The sequence below is a fragment of the Salarias fasciatus genome, chromosome 1 (genome assembly GCF_902148845.1).
Source record: "Salarias fasciatus chromosome 1, fSalaFa1.1, whole genome shotgun sequence".
NCBI lineage: Eukaryota > Metazoa > Chordata > Actinopteri > Blenniiformes > Blenniidae > Salarias > Salarias fasciatus.
This window is the reverse complement of record NC_043745.1, coordinates 17,394,598-17,413,799: the sequence shown is the minus strand read 5'-3', so window position 1 is coordinate 17,413,799 and position 19,202 is coordinate 17,394,598. Positions and strand designations below refer to the sequence as shown.

At 40.2% G+C, this 19,202-nt stretch overlaps 1 protein-coding gene across 1 annotated transcript in view; it reads left to right on the top strand.

Annotated features, from left to right (window-relative positions):
* Nucleotides 1-19,202, top strand: part of smyd3 (SET and MYND domain containing 3) — a 72,084-nt gene that overhangs the window by 49,290 nt on the left and 3,592 nt on the right. Inside the window, exons 6-10 of the mRNA XM_030099103.1 lie at nt 5,045-5,112; nt 9,422-9,524; nt 10,115-10,225; nt 12,601-12,688; nt 14,017-14,191. Coding sequence (XP_029954963.1) covers nt 5,045-5,112; nt 9,422-9,524; nt 10,115-10,225; nt 12,601-12,688; nt 14,017-14,191 — 545 coding nt within the window. The remainder of the gene's footprint in view (nt 1-5,044; nt 5,113-9,421; nt 9,525-10,114; nt 10,226-12,600; nt 12,689-14,016; nt 14,192-19,202) is intronic.

Here is a 19,202-nt window from a genome sequence, read left to right as displayed (position 1 = left end):
ACTTGAGGCACCCCTGTATAACACATTATGAGTACATTATAGCTCTGTATAACTATAGTTACAAACACTCATAAATGATCACAATGCTTTATAACATCAGGACCTAACCCTAACCCTAACCCTATGCTGCATAGTGGGTTATAAAGCATTGTGATCATTTATGAGTGTTTATAACTACTTATAATGTGTTATACCGGGTGCTTCAAGTAAAGTGTTACCGGAAGTTCTGATGAAAAACGTTAGACGAGCTTTGACCCAGACTTTCATTTTCTAGCAATGCACCTACAGCCCAGAGTCCCAAATTTGCCACCATATTCAGGTTTTATTTCCTTGGTGGGAGTCCAACATATTTGATGTTATTTTCTACCTAACTCTCACCACAACCTTTCCTCACTCACCTGTCTCTGTTCCACCATCTTCCGTTTGTTGTTTCTCTGAGATCCAGCTCTAATCAGCAGAAGTTTTGGCGAGACTTACAGAAAAATAAAAGGGCAGACAAATTAATGGCTGCGTGTTCTAACACGCCATTCTGCATAATCTTGAACCCCTCCCCCAAAAGAAAAACAAACAAACAAACAAACAAAAAACAGGCCAAGTGTATATTTCATTATTTTTGACAAAGATGCAATAATTGCACAATTTTCCACAGTGGATTTGAAAACATCTGAATCATATCGGGGCTGTAATCCCCTTCAAAGAACTTGCCGTTATTTACCACAGAGCTCCTTTCAAGTCATTTTGTGGGCCGTGGCTCATTGAATCGAGACGCCTGGAATGGAGCTCTCCAGACGCTGCAACATCCCCGGCGTACGAGCGCCGCCTCAATAACACTTCAGGGGAGTGTCACCTCGCGTGAACCACACTGGCGGCTGTGAAGGGCTCCTCGTCATTAACGGGGCAGTTATAAATAAACAGGTAAACTGTAGGAGGCTCTCACTGTATCTCATCATGGGGATGAAACAGCCATCGCCATGGTTACTGATGGATGAGATGCCCGCCTTGCTGTGGAGGTTTATAATAAAAGCTGCTGCTCTGTACAATAAACTAGGAAACATTTCCTGCAGAATAAATTCACAGAGCGGTTTTTAATGTGCATCCAATTGTAAATACTGTACTTTAAATTCTGCAGATGCATTCAGTCAAAACCGATGGCTTTTTATGTTATTGTCAAATCTTCTTGTTCATCCTAGATTTTCCCTCCCAGCTCAACTTCTGATATTTCATAGTAGAGATGCTCGAACCAGATAGTTTGAGCTGAATCAATTCCTCCTCCTGTTTACAAAAAAACAATGAAAGAAAGAAACCCAGCAAATCCTCATGTTATGAAATGGTTGCAGAAAAGAAAAACATTGATTTTCAACTCCAGTTTGTATTCAGGTATCATTTGTTTACCAGTGGATCACATTTACTTTCCTTCCACTTCAGTCCTCATTAAATATTTAGAGATAGCTCTCTGGTGGATGTACTGGCTCACATTTCAGACAAACTAGATGATTTTAAAACAACACTTTATATCACTTGTCAACAAACAACAGAGCAGCGTTTTGGCTTATGAGCAGAGATTTCTTCTTCTGTAGTTTTTTTTTTTTTTTTTTTTGCAAAACTTTCTGATAAGACTCTGGGATTCTCTGAGATGCGCGTTGAGACAAACCTACACACATTTTAAATCTGTGACAGTTTGCATGTTCCTCCTGTGCATGTCTGGGTTTCCTTATTCACTTTGAAAAACATTAACTCCACTCCAATAACTGCTTGATCAATCAGTCAAGCATAGTTTTATTGTTTTCAGTTGGTTAAATAGAATTGCTTTGCAACTTATTCAAGTGATTAAAGGCAAAGCTTTTGTATACATCTACAACACAAGTACGTCTACAAGTTGGCTCGTACCGACAATAAAAGTGATTTCCATGTCGAAACTATTGCAAACCGTTGACAGTTCAATAAAGGAGTGAGCTTACTAAATGAAATATGTTGACTTAATACTCTTACGAAATTGAATATCAACGCTTCTTTCTTCTTTATAAAACTGTGATCAGACACACTTGACAACAAGAATGAGCGCTTAAAGCAGCTAAATAAAAAAACTGCGTTGGTCTGATGAAGACATGGACTACAAGCAGAGCCTTGTGTTCTTTTTCTCTACTTTAGCAAGCAGTTAATAAAAAAAAACAATATGGAGAGATATTTCTCTAGGAAACAGAGCTGGTTTAAGTGTTGGATGACAATACGATGCATTTTTTTCCACATTGTGAGCCTGATGTGACCATCTGTAGCTGCTTCTACATCAGGAGAGAGGAGAGGATGTTGATAAAAAATACAGTTGATTCATGTGAGCGTGTGTGTGTGTGTGTGTTTGGGATGCAAAAGGCATCCACACCAAGCGGCTCTGCAGATGTGGATGTTCTGCTACATTGATTCTCTTCCCCAGAGAACGAGATGGTGCGGGTTTGTCTGTATGAGAGTGAGACAGAGAGAGATTTACACCCAGCGGAGCTCCCAAACACTGTTGTGTTTAAATATCTTTCTGTGTCTTCCTGTTGTCGCCAACTCTACCTTTCCTAATCAGGTAAAAGCAGTGAGGGTCTCAAACACATATTTACACTTGATGCAACTCATCAAATTTGACTTTTAATTTTCCCTGTGAATTGTATTTATTTATCATGAATTTACAAAGAGAAAGGCATTCACAAACTCACTTTAGCAGCCACCCACCAGTCAATCAGTCAGTGTTTATTTTTAAAGCACTTCACGGCAACCTGTTGTTACCCAGAGTGCTTTTCATCCATTAAAAACAGACTCTAGAATGTGTCTAAAAACAACGCAAGAGCGATGGAAGCAGATCATATATTAATAGCTGATGGAGGAGAGTGACATTTCATGTTGGTATCTTCCAAATCCTATCCTGGTATATTCGAATGTTTCATTGGTGATGAAACTGTATCCTGTGATTTGTGTAGGTGTGATTTGGCGTTCGAACTCCACATGTATGGATTCCAGCAGCTGTGAACAATAAAATCTTTCCGTGAATTCACCTCGAAGTCTGGCCTCAAACAAATGGTTGTGATCTTAGTGTTAATAACATACTTTCACTCTTCATATAGTAAATTTAGTTGCTCTCCAATTCTCAGACATTAAAATAGTTATTAATTTTTTTATTTTTTTTTTGCTCCTTTCTGCTGGTGAAGTAGCCTCAAATGCTGTGAGACGGAGATCAGTTTAACCCTACCTTTCAAGAACAATAATTCAGCAGAGTGAGGGGGGATGTCAAACAGAGAGGGTGGCTCAGTCCCACCGTCCCCCGAGGCTCACACCCTTCCACACGGCACTCACTACACCGGTGTTTAACCGTCGGCATGTTGCTCATCTGTGTGCTTCTGTTAAGAGCCTCATCGACTTCATCAAATGAAAAGGCTTCACTGTACGATCGCTGTTTATCGTGATATAATCCACAACATATGGCTGCTGGGTGTGACGTGTCTGTCGGTGCCTCTGTTATGCAGACTTTATGGCTCAGATGATGAATGTGTCAGAGAGTGACTGAATAACAAGGAGCTGCATGTGTGAGACGGAGTAAAAACCATTTGTGTGGAAGAGAGAGGTGGAGCGGCACATTATCAAAGAGCGGCGAATGAGCTGAGCAAAAGGAAAAGAAAGAAACTAATTTCCCGCAAGGCCTGAATCTGACAGGGTGTATTACCCTGCAGAATGGAATCACGTCATTTTGATGAGTTCTGGTTCTGGTCTTGGTCGGAAAACGTCTTCTTTAGATTGACTTTAAATTCCACCCTGGCTCTCTGTACAGCTCTGCCTCTCGCTGTATCTCACAGACTGCAGACCGAAGTGATCAAAGTTCCAGTTCCTCATGGACTGATCCACTGCTGAAAAGTCACACACCTAACAAACACCCCTTGACCGCCAGCACACTTCTTTACCCACTTAATTGAGTTCATTTTCATCTCTTTATTAGCTTATTTCAAGACTTTATTAAATGTTTCTCCTTTATCATACATTTCTATTCCCTCATCCGTTCTATAAACCAGGTAACTGATTTCTCTTTCATTCACTGGGGATCAGAGGTTTTTAGTAAGAGGTGGGGTAATACCACTCCTCCAGGGCAACAGTAATACCATGATTCTCCTCTGGATTAATTCAAAAGTACTTCAAAGGTTGTGTTTCCAAATAATGTCACCAGCTCAAAATGTCAGTGCTCATGCAGGAAATCTTTCATCCCTGTTTTTATACGGCAGGAGGAAGTGAGATGACAGCCAGAGCCAATGTTCAGTCACATTCCTGATTTTTCCCTCTAAACCACATTTGCAGACAATGTTGGGGAGTCACTCATAAACTGGCATGATACAGATTCGCTCTAATGATATATGATAAAGCCATTTCTGCAGGATATTTTCTCTCTATTTGACGTTTTCTACAGCAGTGAGCTCAAGTTAAAGTTCCTCAAACCATTGCAGATACCACCGCTATCAATACAATAGGCCCAGCCCCCTGCTGGGGGCAGCTGTTGTCCCCAAATTCATTTACACCCCTGGATGTTTAATGTAAAGAAGATGTTGTGTTTCTCTTGGGTTTCTAATGACAGTAATATTTCGTATCTTTAGTGTTGCCAAGCATAACAGCGGCTCCAGCTTAATCATCTTTTGTCAAGTGGTTTCTTTGCAGCATTATTACTGCATTTTTATTTCTTCTTTCTTCTCTCTGCATCTGCTCCAATGACATCCTCTCATTTACTCAGCAACATTTAATATCCAAACAGGAATCTTTTCATTGTACAAGATTACTGCAAGATCCTATTTTTTTCTTATTGATAGAAAATATAACAGACATGTTTATGATTTTATGAAGGTTTTAGTTTTTGTCCTTTTCTTTGGCCTGGGATCAGCTAAGTAGTAATTCCAGAATGTCATGTACCATAGGTATGTAAAAATGTTCATAACGCGTGTTGAAAGCAATTGTTAGTTCCTCGAAGCGGTTTCACGAACAATCACTCTCGCTCTCTTTTGTTTACACTTCTTCTTTATTCTTCTCTTAGATAACATGCAATTGCTTCACCATCAGTGATGGAGAACTGCACGAGATTGGAGTTGGGCTTTATCCGAGGTAAGAGTGTAGATATTTGAAAAACCTCATTAGATTCAATTTTCCTCATAATATATGTTTGATCGTGTTCGTTTTCTGTTACTCATTCAGTAGAAATACCACCAAATTGAAATGCAGGCTGCAGTTACCTGCCCCGTTACCGCACCCCTGCCAGCCCCACCCATCCCTCGCCCGCTCACTTTCAAAGCCGTACCCACTCCCAGCGCCAGCTCCCTGACAGTTCTTTGAAGTACGAGAGAGGAAAAAAAGGAGGAAAAGAGGAAGTTGATTTTTGTTGTGATGCTGAAACTTCAAAATGAATGTTGACAGAATATTAAAAGATGTTTGGGCACGATGGAGGCACAAGAGAGACGCAGGGTTTGGCTCCAACTGATGTGTGATTGATGATGTGATTGCTGTCTGAATACAACACACACACACACACACACACACACACACACACACACACACACACACACACACACACACACACACACACTGCACACATTGAGCAAAGAGGCATGCTCTGTAATCCCTGTCTTGAGTCCTGGGTGAATTGGTGGGATTTGGCCGGTGGTTGTACATGTTGTTAGTGTTGCCACATACACACACACACACACACACACCACATACACACACACACACACACACACAACACACTGCAGGTATCGCAGCCAGTTTATCTGGCTGGTGCTGGAGATGTCAGATGGTCACAGTGGCATTACCAGAGCTCAGCCAAACCGTGTGTGTCTGTGCTTGATTTGTGTTGTAACTCATCCATAAATGATGGGGCCGTTTGCACGATGGTCCCCTGCCTATTCATATTTTGGGTTGCCTAGCAACCAGAGGGTTTTCTAAAGAGAAGGCGGGATTACTCTGCTGAGGCTTCACCTCTGTGCATCCCGTCTCGCTCGCTCTGCTCGTTTCTCGTCTTCGGTGTGTTTCGGAGCCTCCGTTTCTCATTAGGTCAGACTTTATCATCCCTCTCCGCTTCATTCCCCGTCTTCCTCTGTTTCAGCGCTAATTGGCATGTTGAAAATATGATGTAAACTCCTTCGGGCGCCCCATCAGGAGCAGAATGATTCACTGCCGAGTTGATAACGCAGACCTTTGTTCACTTGTTGTAATCCACCTGAGCCGTGCTCTTCATATCACCTCAGTGTAATTTAAACCCGAGTGGAGCCGCAGTGAAATCTTCACAGCGGTGCTCTGAAACAAAAGTGGGAGAAGAGATTACCTGACAACATAGTACAAAGACCTGATAGGTTGTTTATAGGTAGTGCGCTATTCAAAGGTGTTTGGGAGAGATTGCAGTAAAAGGAAGTTGTTTGTATCTCGCGTCACATGGCCGTGTCGGGAATGGAAATGAACAGTGTCCTCAGGTCGACGCTGATGGCGATACTCAGCTGTTCCCATGAGGAGCTGAGAAACAAACGTCTTCCTCCACAAAGAGAGGAAACAACAGACAATAAGTGCCTTCAATTCAAACATTTTAATACTAAGCTGAGTGTATGCTATTATAGTGTACAGCAGCTGTGATTGCCCTTAAAAACACTGTCAAACAATGTGTGGCTGACATTTCATTTCATTCAAAAGTAAGGGAGACACATTAAGGGCGGTTTGGTTGGAGTTCAGTTTTTTTTTTAAACTAGTGTACACAGATTGAACCATTAGACATTCGACAGTGTGTGGCGGAGGAGTTCTCCTTTCCTGCGATCATTTCCTACAAAAGTGAGAATCATGACTCACTTTTCATGAGATTTAATTGAATTTTGTTGCTCCTGTCCTACTGCAGTGTCAAACCACCTCAACACAGTGAGTTCAAACATTAAACCGTCGTTAACTAAGAAGTTGAAATGTTGATATCAGAGAGTTGGTATTATTCATCTTTCATCTTTAATTAAATATCAAATAAATTTCAAGACAGGTGGTCTGTTGTCACAGATGGGATATTTTACCCACCTCTTCATGCAGCAACAGCTAGTTTCAGTTGGTGTGTGCAGATACTGCTAATGTGAGCTGTGGCTTCGTTAATTAATGCAATTAGTATTCTAATGAGCTCCTCTCCATCAGATAAGAGCTTTGGAAAGCTTGTTGTCTAGTTGATATTCAACCTGAAACTTCGCCTCTGAAGAACAAAGCCAGGGGGTTACCGATGGCTTTTCACACACACACACACACACACACACACACACTCACACACACACTTTTTATCTCTTGTGCTCATTGTTTTGCTGAATATGATAAACGAGAGCAGCAGTAATCGTGGAGGTCATAAATAGAGACAAACCTCTTCAGTATTTTTTCTCAGCCATGTGTGCAGTGACAGTAAATGTCTTTTTACGGGTCACGGAGGTCACAGAATCCTTTTATCTTCTTCAAATTCAACATCAGCATGCATGATTGAACTCAGCGCGGGGAAAGATGCACGTTATGCACCAACTTCACAATACGGTAAAGTCACATTTGCGGCGTGGCACAGTCTTTGGGTTCATTCACACGGGTCATACAGTGTAAGGCAACACATAAAAGCACAATTCTCCATTTCATTAAACGGAGATGAAGCTAATCAGTCGTACATCAAATTCCTTTTCGTCATTGCTTATACTGAACTGCACAATGTTTAGTGGTTATATGTTTCAATGTATATTGCTTATTTATAATCATAGCGCCCTGTGCTTCAGTAGTGTGTGATTAATCATTAAAAAGTATTTTATCTATTGGTTTCACCCGCTGAACAACTCTAGACCTAGCACTTTTTTTGATGTCAACAGTGTTGAACTCACCATACTGGAAAACCTCTCGAGTTTAACCCCCACCCCACAAAAAAAAAAAAAAAATAAAAAAAAATAAAAAGTGAAATATGAGCAGCGATGGTCGAGGTTTGAAAAGAAGCAGACCTGAAATTAGTTAGAAGGTTCGACCCCCATCAGCTCCCCGGAGCGCCGTAATGTGGCTGCTGAACGCAAAAATAGGAAATAGGACTGGTCAGTGCAGGAAGAAAAAGAGTTTCCCCAAAGACATGAAAATAGTATACTTAGTTTGAGCTATATAAATCTTCAGCTATTGAAAATATTTGACTTTGAGAGGAAATGTGTAAAAACTAAAGCAAAAAAAAAAAAAGTCACATGTCCCACTTGAGTGACATGTGAGTGGGAAAATTATTTATATTTAAAATAAATTTGGAAATGACACAATTGTGACAGAAACAGTGTACTCCTAGTTACCAGATTTATTTATGTGAGAGGGAGAGAGACAGAAATACTGACAGAAGGAAATAAAGAGTGACATTTGTTATGACAGAAGCGGAGTTCTCATTTTCTCGTACTGTGCAGGGAATTACCATCTCCGTGTTTGTGTTGTGTAACTGTGTTTTTTTTCCCTTTTTCTCCTGATTGTTTAGTTTATTTGGAGCTCGCTCGGTCGTGAACGTGCATCATTCTGAGTCATCGTATCGCCACATGACATTCGTCCCCCTGACAGAGTGGTGGGCAATTGCTATTTCCTGAGGGGCCACATTAAAAACGAGGATTATTCCTTATAGGAGAGCTTTTAACTGCGCCTGATTCAGTTTAATATCAATATAGTATCTCTTAATAAATAGGAATATATTTAGTTTTTTTCAGTTTCTAAAGCGGTCACCTTCAAAATAAAAGCAAAAGAGTTGTATTGCACGATTACTGTGAGCTGGTTTTTATGTAATTCATGATTTTTCATCGACCCCCATGCATGCCAATCAGAGACAAGACAGATGTGTTACGCAGATGTGCTGTAATGACGCCTCTTACACACGGCGTCGCTCAGCTACACACTAAACTAGCGAGTTTCTCTTACTGTGGGCTTTTTCACTCTCACATTGTCATAAATGAACATTTCAGTTATTGCTGGACTGAGTGAATAAAATCCAAAGCAGGTGGAGATAAAGCAGTTGGTCGCTCATCAGCACAATCCACTTATTACATCTTTAAAAAGACTCAAGTTATGATTTCATGAAGCCTTTTTTTTATTGCTTTATGCTTCTCTGTATATTCAGAATGTTCATATGCATATATTGTTCATAAAAGGTAATGCTGCTCATCAGGATTCATGATTTAGGAAAACTCACAGAAATTTCCAGCATTTATTTTAAAGCTGGTAATGACAGACGTATTCCTGTGTCTCTGTTTCACTGCCATGTCTGTTTTTTACTTCTCACCTCTCCTTCTCCTCTCTACTGCGTCTGTTCTCTTCTTTTTCACCAACACCCTCCTCCTCCCTCCCTCTGCTGCACTCCTTTTTGTTTGCTCCCTCTCTCTCTCTCTCTCTCTCTCGCTCTCTCTCTCTCTCTCAGTTTATCTCTGTTAAACCATGACTGTAGGCCAAACTGTGTGATGGTGTTTGAGGGAGCGAAGCTGCAGCTCAGAGCTGTTCAGGATATCAGCGCTGAAGAGGAGGTATGAGGAAGAAAATGCACTTGCACAGCACTTTTTTTTTCCTGCATTAACAATGAGCAATATGACTCTTTCTGTCGTCGGCTGCGCCCGTTTTCATGCTCCTATACTTCATGAGCAATATTAATTGAACATTCTTTATTCACTGTTATTGATGGAGTAGCACATGCCTGAGGCATGTTCGCATGATACGTAATCTAAAACAACCAACCATACCTACCATCGAGTAAATTTTATAGTACAAATAAACTATCCAGATAGATATAGAGTATTGCTAAATGATTATTTAAACCTGTGAATATCACAGCAGCACAAGTGGGATGACAGATTTGAACTTGGCAGTGTTTTTCCTGATATTTCATACTTCCTGATCCCTTATGACTGTATGTAATGAGATGCATCCGTGCCATCTGCTCTACGGCACACATGCTACACCTACTGGATGGCTTTATTCCGCCCTCCCCGTATTTGTATTTAAAATCGTTTTCTGTTCTTGATGCATGTAAATCGCAGTAAATGAAATGTGCCATAGTCTATCAGAGAGTTTAAATAATAAATGCTTTCCCATTAAAATGAGCTGTTCCTGTGTGCAGCTGACTATAAGCTACATCGAGACGTTGTCCCTGACTGAAGAACGTCAGAAACAGCTGGCGGACCAATATCACTTTAACTGCCAGTGCCGGCGATGCCAGACTCATGACAAGGTCGGTCTCACACAAATGAAACTCCCACCTTCACATCTGCTTTCTTTCCTCCTCATCTTCAATGGTGCTTAATTAAAAAAAAAAACAAAAAAACTCAAATTCGCCAGGTATGTTTACCGAAGCACTTCATCATCAGAATGTGATCGAAGGTTGAGTTAGTGATCTAGTTAATGTGTTTGAGAATGTATTAGTATTAGCAACCTGACACTGGCAGTATTTCATTTGTAACATTCTAGCAACATGCTTTCATTGTCTGTGTTGCCATGAAATTATTCTTCAACACTGTGTTTAACTGTAGCTTTAATGACGTACAGCATGTGCCAGGAGGATATAAATACCAGGTAAATTGTAATTTTCTGTGAATAACTCAAAGCTACAATACAGTTTGCGGGCTGTGTCACCTCAGTGTTTGAATACATTGTTTTTGGCTCAGGACAACTTTCATTTCATGGGTGACAATAATGAGTGTTTTAGCCATATAGCGTGCAATTAGGCAGAGAAACACATCCTGGTATTTAAAGCTGCATGATTTTTATATGTTCTTCTTAAAGCATAAAGCTGTTTTCTTTAGAGCTTTAAAAGTATGCCCAGAAGTTGAAACACACTCATGCGTTCACTTTCTGGCTTGCTCTTTCTGTCCTAAACACACACACACATTCACACACCTTGTGCAGTGCCGCTCTGGGCTTACACAGTGTATCAGAGCAGAACATGTTTTGGTGTAGCCTTTGGTGTCCTCGTCTCCGTTCCCCTCCTTCACTCTCTCTCACATGCTGTCTTATCTCCTGCAGTCCTCTTTTTCTTCTGTCACTCCGTCACGCTCCACGTCTCCACACCCTCTCACTCTCTGACCACCAACTGAAAAATGAGAAAAATTATCTCGTCTTTCAGCCGCACTTCCATTTCCCATCCATCTCAATCCGGTTCATCTTCCCTTCCCCGTGTTTCCTCACCGTCTCTGTCTCAGTTTGTCACTTTTTGTCTCTCCCACTCTCCGCCCCGTCTTCTCTCTGCCCTCGCTTCTCCCTCATGGCTTTTGTTCTCTCTGTCACTCGATGGCACTTTGGTCTGACTCCACCACGTCACAGCAACTCTGACAAACACTGCATCTGTTTGTGCTTCTGTGTGTTTGGGAGATAAGGTGAGAGTGAGCACTCAGCTGATTCTGCGGGACAATAGTATTCATTTTGTTCAGCCAACCTTTGTTAGCCCACACACACACACCCACACACACACCCACACACACGACCGTCATCATTCCTGCTCCCTTTAATCTTCGGCTGATGATGTGACAGCGCGCCGGGTTGCGACCCGAAGTCGTCATGGCTACAGATGACTGTTGACATCAAACTTGAGGCACGATTTTGATGTTTGTGTTTTAGTTATTTTCTCCTTCTGTATCTGCTGTGCGTGTGCCACACTGCAGAAAATCCAGCTTGAAATGTGCTTCTAAAATATAAATACTGACTATATTTGAAATGAATGTCTTTGTTCAAAAAAATGTTCTTTTCATGATATTTTATTCACATCCCATTTCTTTGTCTTTACACAGTAAAGAATTGTAACTCATCTGTGAAAAATATGACTTTTTCCAAAACCGAGTTAGCTGAAATTAGTCATATTTTATTGAGATACTTGGAGATTAGTTCTACACTTTGGCTCAATTATATTTTCAAAAGCATAGTAATTGGAGTTGTGTTTTCAATAAAAACAACCTATTTTTCTGGAAGAGCACATTTTCCAGTTGGTGGTAAAAGATGGATCTTGGTTCAAGAAATGAACTGACCTGATTTCCTATTTACATAATAATAATAATAATAATGATGATAATTAAAAACGACAACAACCTTTTGCAGGTAGTTTTCAGCAAGCTGTCAGTCATTTGTTTAATTTTTATTTTGTATTCTTTCATTCTGTTTCCTCAGCACCTCCTAAGCAGGCAGTACTGTAATTGTTGTTTCTGTTTCTGATCCTAATTGTCCTTCTATTTGACTAACATCTCTTTGTTTTTGACTCACTGTTCATTCCTCAGACTTCTACTATATAAAGTAAATAATGTTTAGGGAACACTTTACTTGAAGCACCCGGTATAACACATTATAAGTAGTTATAAACACTCCTAAATGATCACAATGCTATATAACCCACTATACAGCATAGGGTTAGTGTTAGGGTTAGGGTTAGGTCCTGATGTTATAAAGCATTGTGATCATTTATGAGTGTCGATAACTATAGCTATACTGTGCTATAATGTACTTATGATGTGTTATACAGGGGTGCTTCAAGTAAAGTGTTACCAATGTTTGTTTTTGTGTATTCAGAGTGTTGACGTTGGTGTGGATGGTTAACACGTGTTTCCTCTGCTCTGTGATCAGGATGAACTCATGCTGGCAGGTGAAGAAGCGGCGTGGCGTCTTCTGAAGGAGGCGCTGCCCAAACTGGACAAACTGAAAGGAGAGTCCAGGATCCTTTACTTCTAAATGTCACCACCAGTAGAAACTAAAGAGTCTATTTCAAGCCTATTCCAGAGCGTTTCCTCTGTGGGAAAGATAGAAATAAAATATACAGAGCAGGGCTAAATATAAATTGTGAATTTTCTGCACTCACTTCCTATCTGTGGTTCTGCCATTTTTATCACTGGCACCAAAGATTTGATTTATGATCTGAAGTCAGATCGTGGACCATAGTTGGTCCACAGGCCATAGTTTGGACACGTCTGCTCTATCTCAACTGTCAGATGGTCATTTGTGTTCATTATCTGTGGCTTTTCTTTCATTTCACACTTTGAATTTGTTATTATAGACATACTGGCTTTTCCATTCTGGGTTGTTTGATATCCCGGAAAAAAATAGTATTTGCAAAAAAATAAAAAGAAAGAAAGCAATACCTTTTCAAAACCCTTGTGGCATTGGGTTCAGTGGTATGAAAACACAATGCAACACAAGGTCATTCAGTAAGAACCATTCATAAGCTCATTTCATTCATTTTCAACATAGCTTAATTATCTTGCATCATCAATCTTCAACATCTGTGAAGCGGTAGTGTTGCTCCAGTCAATATGTATCACCGGTTTTTTTAACCTTTTCTTTGTTTATGTTCCAACTTTTTTGAGATTTGTCACTGCCATCAAACTGTGAATGACTAAAAACGTGTTATATATGGTTAAATTTACACATTTCAACATCTAATGTTTGATTGTAATTTTGTTTTTTTGTTTTTTGATCATTGCAAATTGTTGCACGTTGTTTTTGTTGCATTTTACACATCATGCCAACCTAGTTTGGAATGATGTTTCTGATCATTTTGATTGGCAGTCTCAAAAACACAAATGCACAATGTCAATAAAAAAACAATTAGACGGTAAATTACCAGCACAGTGCATCTGCTGAATAAATTAGTCTGAAATAACAAATTTCAGATCACTAAAATCTTCAGTCACAACTTGATGCACTAATAAGCAGCATAAGCAACACAACTTCAGGTCTTGTCGGTCATTAAAATTTAGTGCACAATTAACGGAGCGATTAAGACCCTCATGAGCAGTGGAATATTTAGGTGTTGTGCTTTCATGTTCATTAATCTCATCCTTAACCGATCTCACGGTGATACCTCAGAGAGCCTGGAAATAGACAAACTTTGATTATTTATATCTTTGCACTCAGCTGTATTGAGAAATCCGAAGTCATTGTCATGAATGGATGAGACTTCCCTCAGGAGTGTCAGGCTTTAATCACATTTTTAGTGCATCCAGTAAACATTTTCAGAAGTTCTCTCCTTAAGTCACCTCTCAGATTGGAAGACGCTGTTGGAGAGCTCTCTTCATCTGTTATCAGCTGCTGGTGCCGGAGTACCTGATGAGAATCTCTACAGGCTCAGAATCACAGACATGGCTTTAGATGCTGCGATCCACCTACAGCTCTGGGATGAGGCTCTGAAATACAGTCTGAAGACACTTCCAGGATACAGGTAAACTGCTCTGAGTTTGTGTTTGGCACGGGGAAAGATTTTCAGAAGGAAACTGTTCTAATCTGTAGCTGGTTCATACAGGCTACAGGGGGACAAGGCAGAACATTCCAGTCTGAACAGGGCCAAAGGCAGAGTACTCACTAAACATTAATCCATTACTGTGGTACAAGAGAGGGACGTTTTGGCCTGGTAAATAAAAAGCAGATCTTTGGATTGTGATAAACTCCCGGAGTACTCAGGGACAAACCTGTGGCTGACGTGCAAACCAAGACCTTAAACCTGTTTCCACCACGAGCAGGGAGCAATTTTCTGAGGAAGTTAAATCGTTTGCAGACTGAACAAAGCGATTCTCAAACAAATCTTTTAAAACATAAGTAAAGCGGGACTGCAAATCACATCAGTACTAAAACTCACCCAACGACTTTAAACTTGAACAATGCAGTTACTTCACCGGGATGAATGTCTGACTGAACACCGGACTTCCTGTATTTTCACAGTAGAAAGATTTTGCGATCTGGAGCCAATGAAAAGGGATGAAAGATGCATCCTGATATTCAAACTGTAGACTTGTCACACTTATGGTTTTGTTATGGGTGTCATTTCCTAATTCCAGTATGTCTTTATAAACTTTACACTGCACTGAGTTCATAAATGTGCAATTTGACAAAACACCAAATTTAAGAACAGCTTTGATCGTACTTTCTTCCTAAAATGTTTTGAAGATGAAAAAAAAAAACCCTTCCTTTCTGTTTATGTCTGGAAATGTGCCCAGATCTGCTGGTTTGTGTCTGTGAGAGAGAAGACGGCATTAATTCACTCAGAGTGCATCTGAAGTGCAGCTCCCTCATTTGGGACGGGATTACATAACTTCACAAATACAGATTATGGCTTCAAAGGTTTGAGCTCAATATTCAGTCCAGATGCTTTCATGGTCTTCACATGTCCTTCAGACTTCATCCCATGTTCCTTTATATTGATCCCTGTGTTGTTATTTTTTTTTTGAGGGCAGAAAATCTCAGAGAGATTTAGACGATGCACAACAAGGCCACAACTTCCCACTTCGCCCTCGTCACAGCAGTCAGTCCTGCAGCAGCAGACACGTAGTGGAGAACTGTAAAACACAAAATAAGAGGAAACGCACAACAAACACAAAAATGATGTCTGAATGCAAAAGAAATTGTCACAACATACTTTTAAATTGTCTTCTTTTCAGCTAAGCACTCGTAAATAGTAAGCTGATGGATTTGGTGAAAGCTGTGCTGCACCAATGGCTACAGAGCAACAATACTCAGGAATACTGTTAGTGTGTTTGATGCCACGAAGAGTGAGTGCATATATGAAAACATGAAAAGGCAGAAAATTGAGAAAATGGGAAAAGCAAAGAGTTTTCATAAAAATGTTAAACATCTTCATTTATTCTTTCTTGTAGCCTAATTAAGTGGATTGGAAAAACAAAAATGTAGACATTTCAAATAAATACAAAAGCTAGAAAGCCAGTTATTTGATAATTAAAAGCCGCTTAGCTTTTTGACCTCTTCTTCTTTCTTTTTTCCGCCATGGTTGACTTCCAGTTGCTCAACCTCCTCATTGTGCCCACGCGCTTTTGTGTGTATGTGTGTGTGAGACTAATTGATCTAGTGTGAAGGGCAGCACTCCAGCGCCGCGACTCTGCTCTTTAGCTCACAACGGTAACTACATATCCGCAGGAGAGAAACATCAACATCCTATAAATAAGTAAGCAGACACAGAGCGGCGTGTATCTCAGACAAAACCACAGTGAAGGATGGTTGCTGGAGTTTCAAGGAGAAAGCAGAGAAAAGGTTGGAATAAATGAAAAATGAGGGACGAGGAATAAGGTGCGGGGTGAATGTGATCAGCGGGGAGGGGGAGGTGGAGGCGCGGTGAAGAAGGTGATATAAAGCGGATAAATGAAATGCACTGAGCTTGGAGATGGCGAGGAGGAGGGAACAACAGTGAAGGGAAGAATGAAAAAGAAGGCGAGGAGCGATTCAGGAGAAGAAAGTAAGAGAAAGAGTGGGAGGAAGATACTCCATATTCATCTGCTGTCTTCCTCGGGGGATCTTCAGATGGCGGGGAAGAAAGATAGCTGCAGGAGCTCTCCATCTTCCTCTTCCTCCTGTCCTGCTCTTCGTTCAGCACTCCTTTCTTCTCTCACTCCCTCTCAGGTCCTCGGCTTCATCTCTTCTCTGTCTGTCACGTATAAAGAGGGTTTTGCTGTTGAATAATGCTCTCCGCCTCTGTGCTGCACATAATTTAGTTCTATGGACTTGCTCATTTTCAAGTTTGGATGTATGGATAAGTTCGACACAGATAACAAAACATACCGGCTCTCTGGGCACACTGTTCTTTATTTCTGCAGGGAAATTATGGGATGTGGATATCTGGGAGTATTTGCTGCCCTTTAACATTTGGAAGTAGAAATGTCTTTTACTAAAAGTTTTCTGCAGTGACTTTGTCACTGAGGGTGCACATCACTGCTTCAGCAGCCTGTGAGCAGGACGGTGTCTGCGCCGGAAATGAAAAGTTTTTTTTTGTTTTTTTTTTTAAAAAGCGACTTCATTAGAGCAGCACGCTGTTCTTCCTTCCACTTTCAACTGAAGGCAAAAATACTTCAGGCAGTTCACTGACCGGATTAGGAGACATGTTGAGAAAAGAGGCCATTAGTTATATATTTACCAGTCATTACAAATTATTGCTGTAATCGGAAAGTCTGCATTATGTAAATACTAAAGTATAGACCCTCCAGAGCTGTGCATCCTGAAATGACAATTATCCCAGAAACAACATGAGCAGCTGAAGTAGAACATTTTCTGCTGCCATCTGTTTCCACAAGTTATTTATTTAATTGTAGCTTTTCCTTGTGAAATACTTGATCAGTTCTCTCCTGAGTTGTTAGGCTGTGAGAAGAGAGCGTTCCTCTGTGTATCCATTGATCCATGATGTGCTGAGCAGTCATTAGCTTTAAGCAGGACGGAGAAGTTTTAGAGAGTGATGGTCTCTTTGTTCTGCTTTCTTCGCGGCTCCTGAGGCTGCCTGAATCTTCCCAGAAAAAAAGGTTGGGCTGTTACTTTAACCCTTTACTGAGCAATTGACTGCGCAGCTTACTTTTTCATTCCACATTTGCCTCAAACTGGTAATGGTCAGTGAATTACAGAACATCCAACATCCAATACACGAATAGACATTGAGATGGAGGTGTTTATGAATGTCTTGTTTATTTTGACTTAGAAAAGATCTGTGCTCCAGTTTAGCTGTTTTTTTGTTGTTGTTGTTTTTTCTGTAATTCATTCAAGCAGTGCCCTCTCGGGGTTAACAAAGGTGTCCTAAACCAGATAATTAAGCTTCGATTCATTTAATGATGAAGCAGATCACAGTGGTGATCATTGATGGAGAGTGCTCTGCCTTTAGAAACTGTGACTGGATATGAGGCATTTGTTTGATGTATTTCATTACCTGTGAATCAGATGTTTATATCGGGGGAAAAAAACTACCTAAGAACGTAGAGCTGTTGATGAGGATCCATCTTTAAATCACACTCAGAGTGAAGGTGAAAAGATTAGCAGTAACGAAAGTGTGATTTGCTCAGGCGGCGTTGGAAAAGGATGTATGTCCCCTCTTCAACTGAATTATTAATTTTTTTTTCAGTGAAGTGACTGATAAAATTCATTTCCCACGCATACTGAATAAAGCTTCTTCCTCACCAGACCAGATTAAATATGTATTTATAAATTCCAGTCAAGCAGATCTGCCATTCCTCATAAATTGAGAGTGAAACTCATGTGATTATCTTCAACCTAACACCACACCTCCTTTAGAATAAAAGATACGGTCAGCAGCTCCACCGTAGGCAGTAAATTCAGTTTTGACAGTTGCTAGAAGCTTTTATTGGAAAGTCAAAGCTGTTTGACGTTTTTACAACTAAAAGATTTATTGCTTTGTCTGCATTAATTAATAGAATTTGGTGCTTTGTGTTTAAGTTTTGTTCATAATTAGCTTTTTTAATAAGGAAGTGGTGTTTTGGATGATGATCATCCCACTGACAGAAACATCTCTTCTGTTTTCATGACTACTTTATGACCCTAATGTCACTCTCACACACACACCAAATGTTCTTTCATATATCAATTTGTTCTGGCTAACAGTTAAATTATTTATCTCAGCACCATACTCTGAATTTCTGGAGCAAAAATGATTCTTACAGTTAACAAAATACAATTTAACCGAGTGCTCAGAGTTAATCTTTCCTCTGTGTTTTACAGCTCGCCGCACAGTTTTCTAGTTGGGGAAATAATCCATGCTTTCCTCACACACACACACACATAAACAACGGGCCGCTCATTTTTTATTCCCCTCCTGAAGAAGCGACTCATTAGTTCCACTGCATTTGCCTGGAAATACAACACTCTTTCACTACCATTCATTTCTCTTTCTTGCCCACTCTCTTGCTCTTGCTGTGGCTTTCTAACTAGCTGCATCCGATGAGCATTTCTGATCAATTTATTCTCCTGAGAATCAAATCAGCGGACAGGACGGTAATGAAATTATTTTAATTGCTTTGTGGTTCTATATGCAACGAGGAGGTTTAATTGGTGTGGTGTTGATGTGCGTGCTTACATGTTGTGGCAGCCTGAATCACTGGCTTGATAATTAAATAAACATTGTAACTTGTTATTATTCATGCCAGAGTGATGTTGGTTTAGCGTTTGAGCTCTCTATCTAATAATTGAATTCCAACCACAGGATCAGAGACCACCTCTGTAATTATGAGGCTCCTCAGTTGGTAGTTTAGTTCAGCTTGAAGCTGTGGACAAATGAGCTGTTACCACGTTGCTGCAGCTTTTTCCAAAGATGTTCATTACTTTGATTTAATTTGTTACAAAAATTGTGTTTTCAATTGATAAAAAAAGAGTTAAAAACAGTACTTTGTTTATAAGCAGTGCAGTGTCTGTTATCCTTACTCAGTTGAATTGCATATTGATTCCTCCTCCTT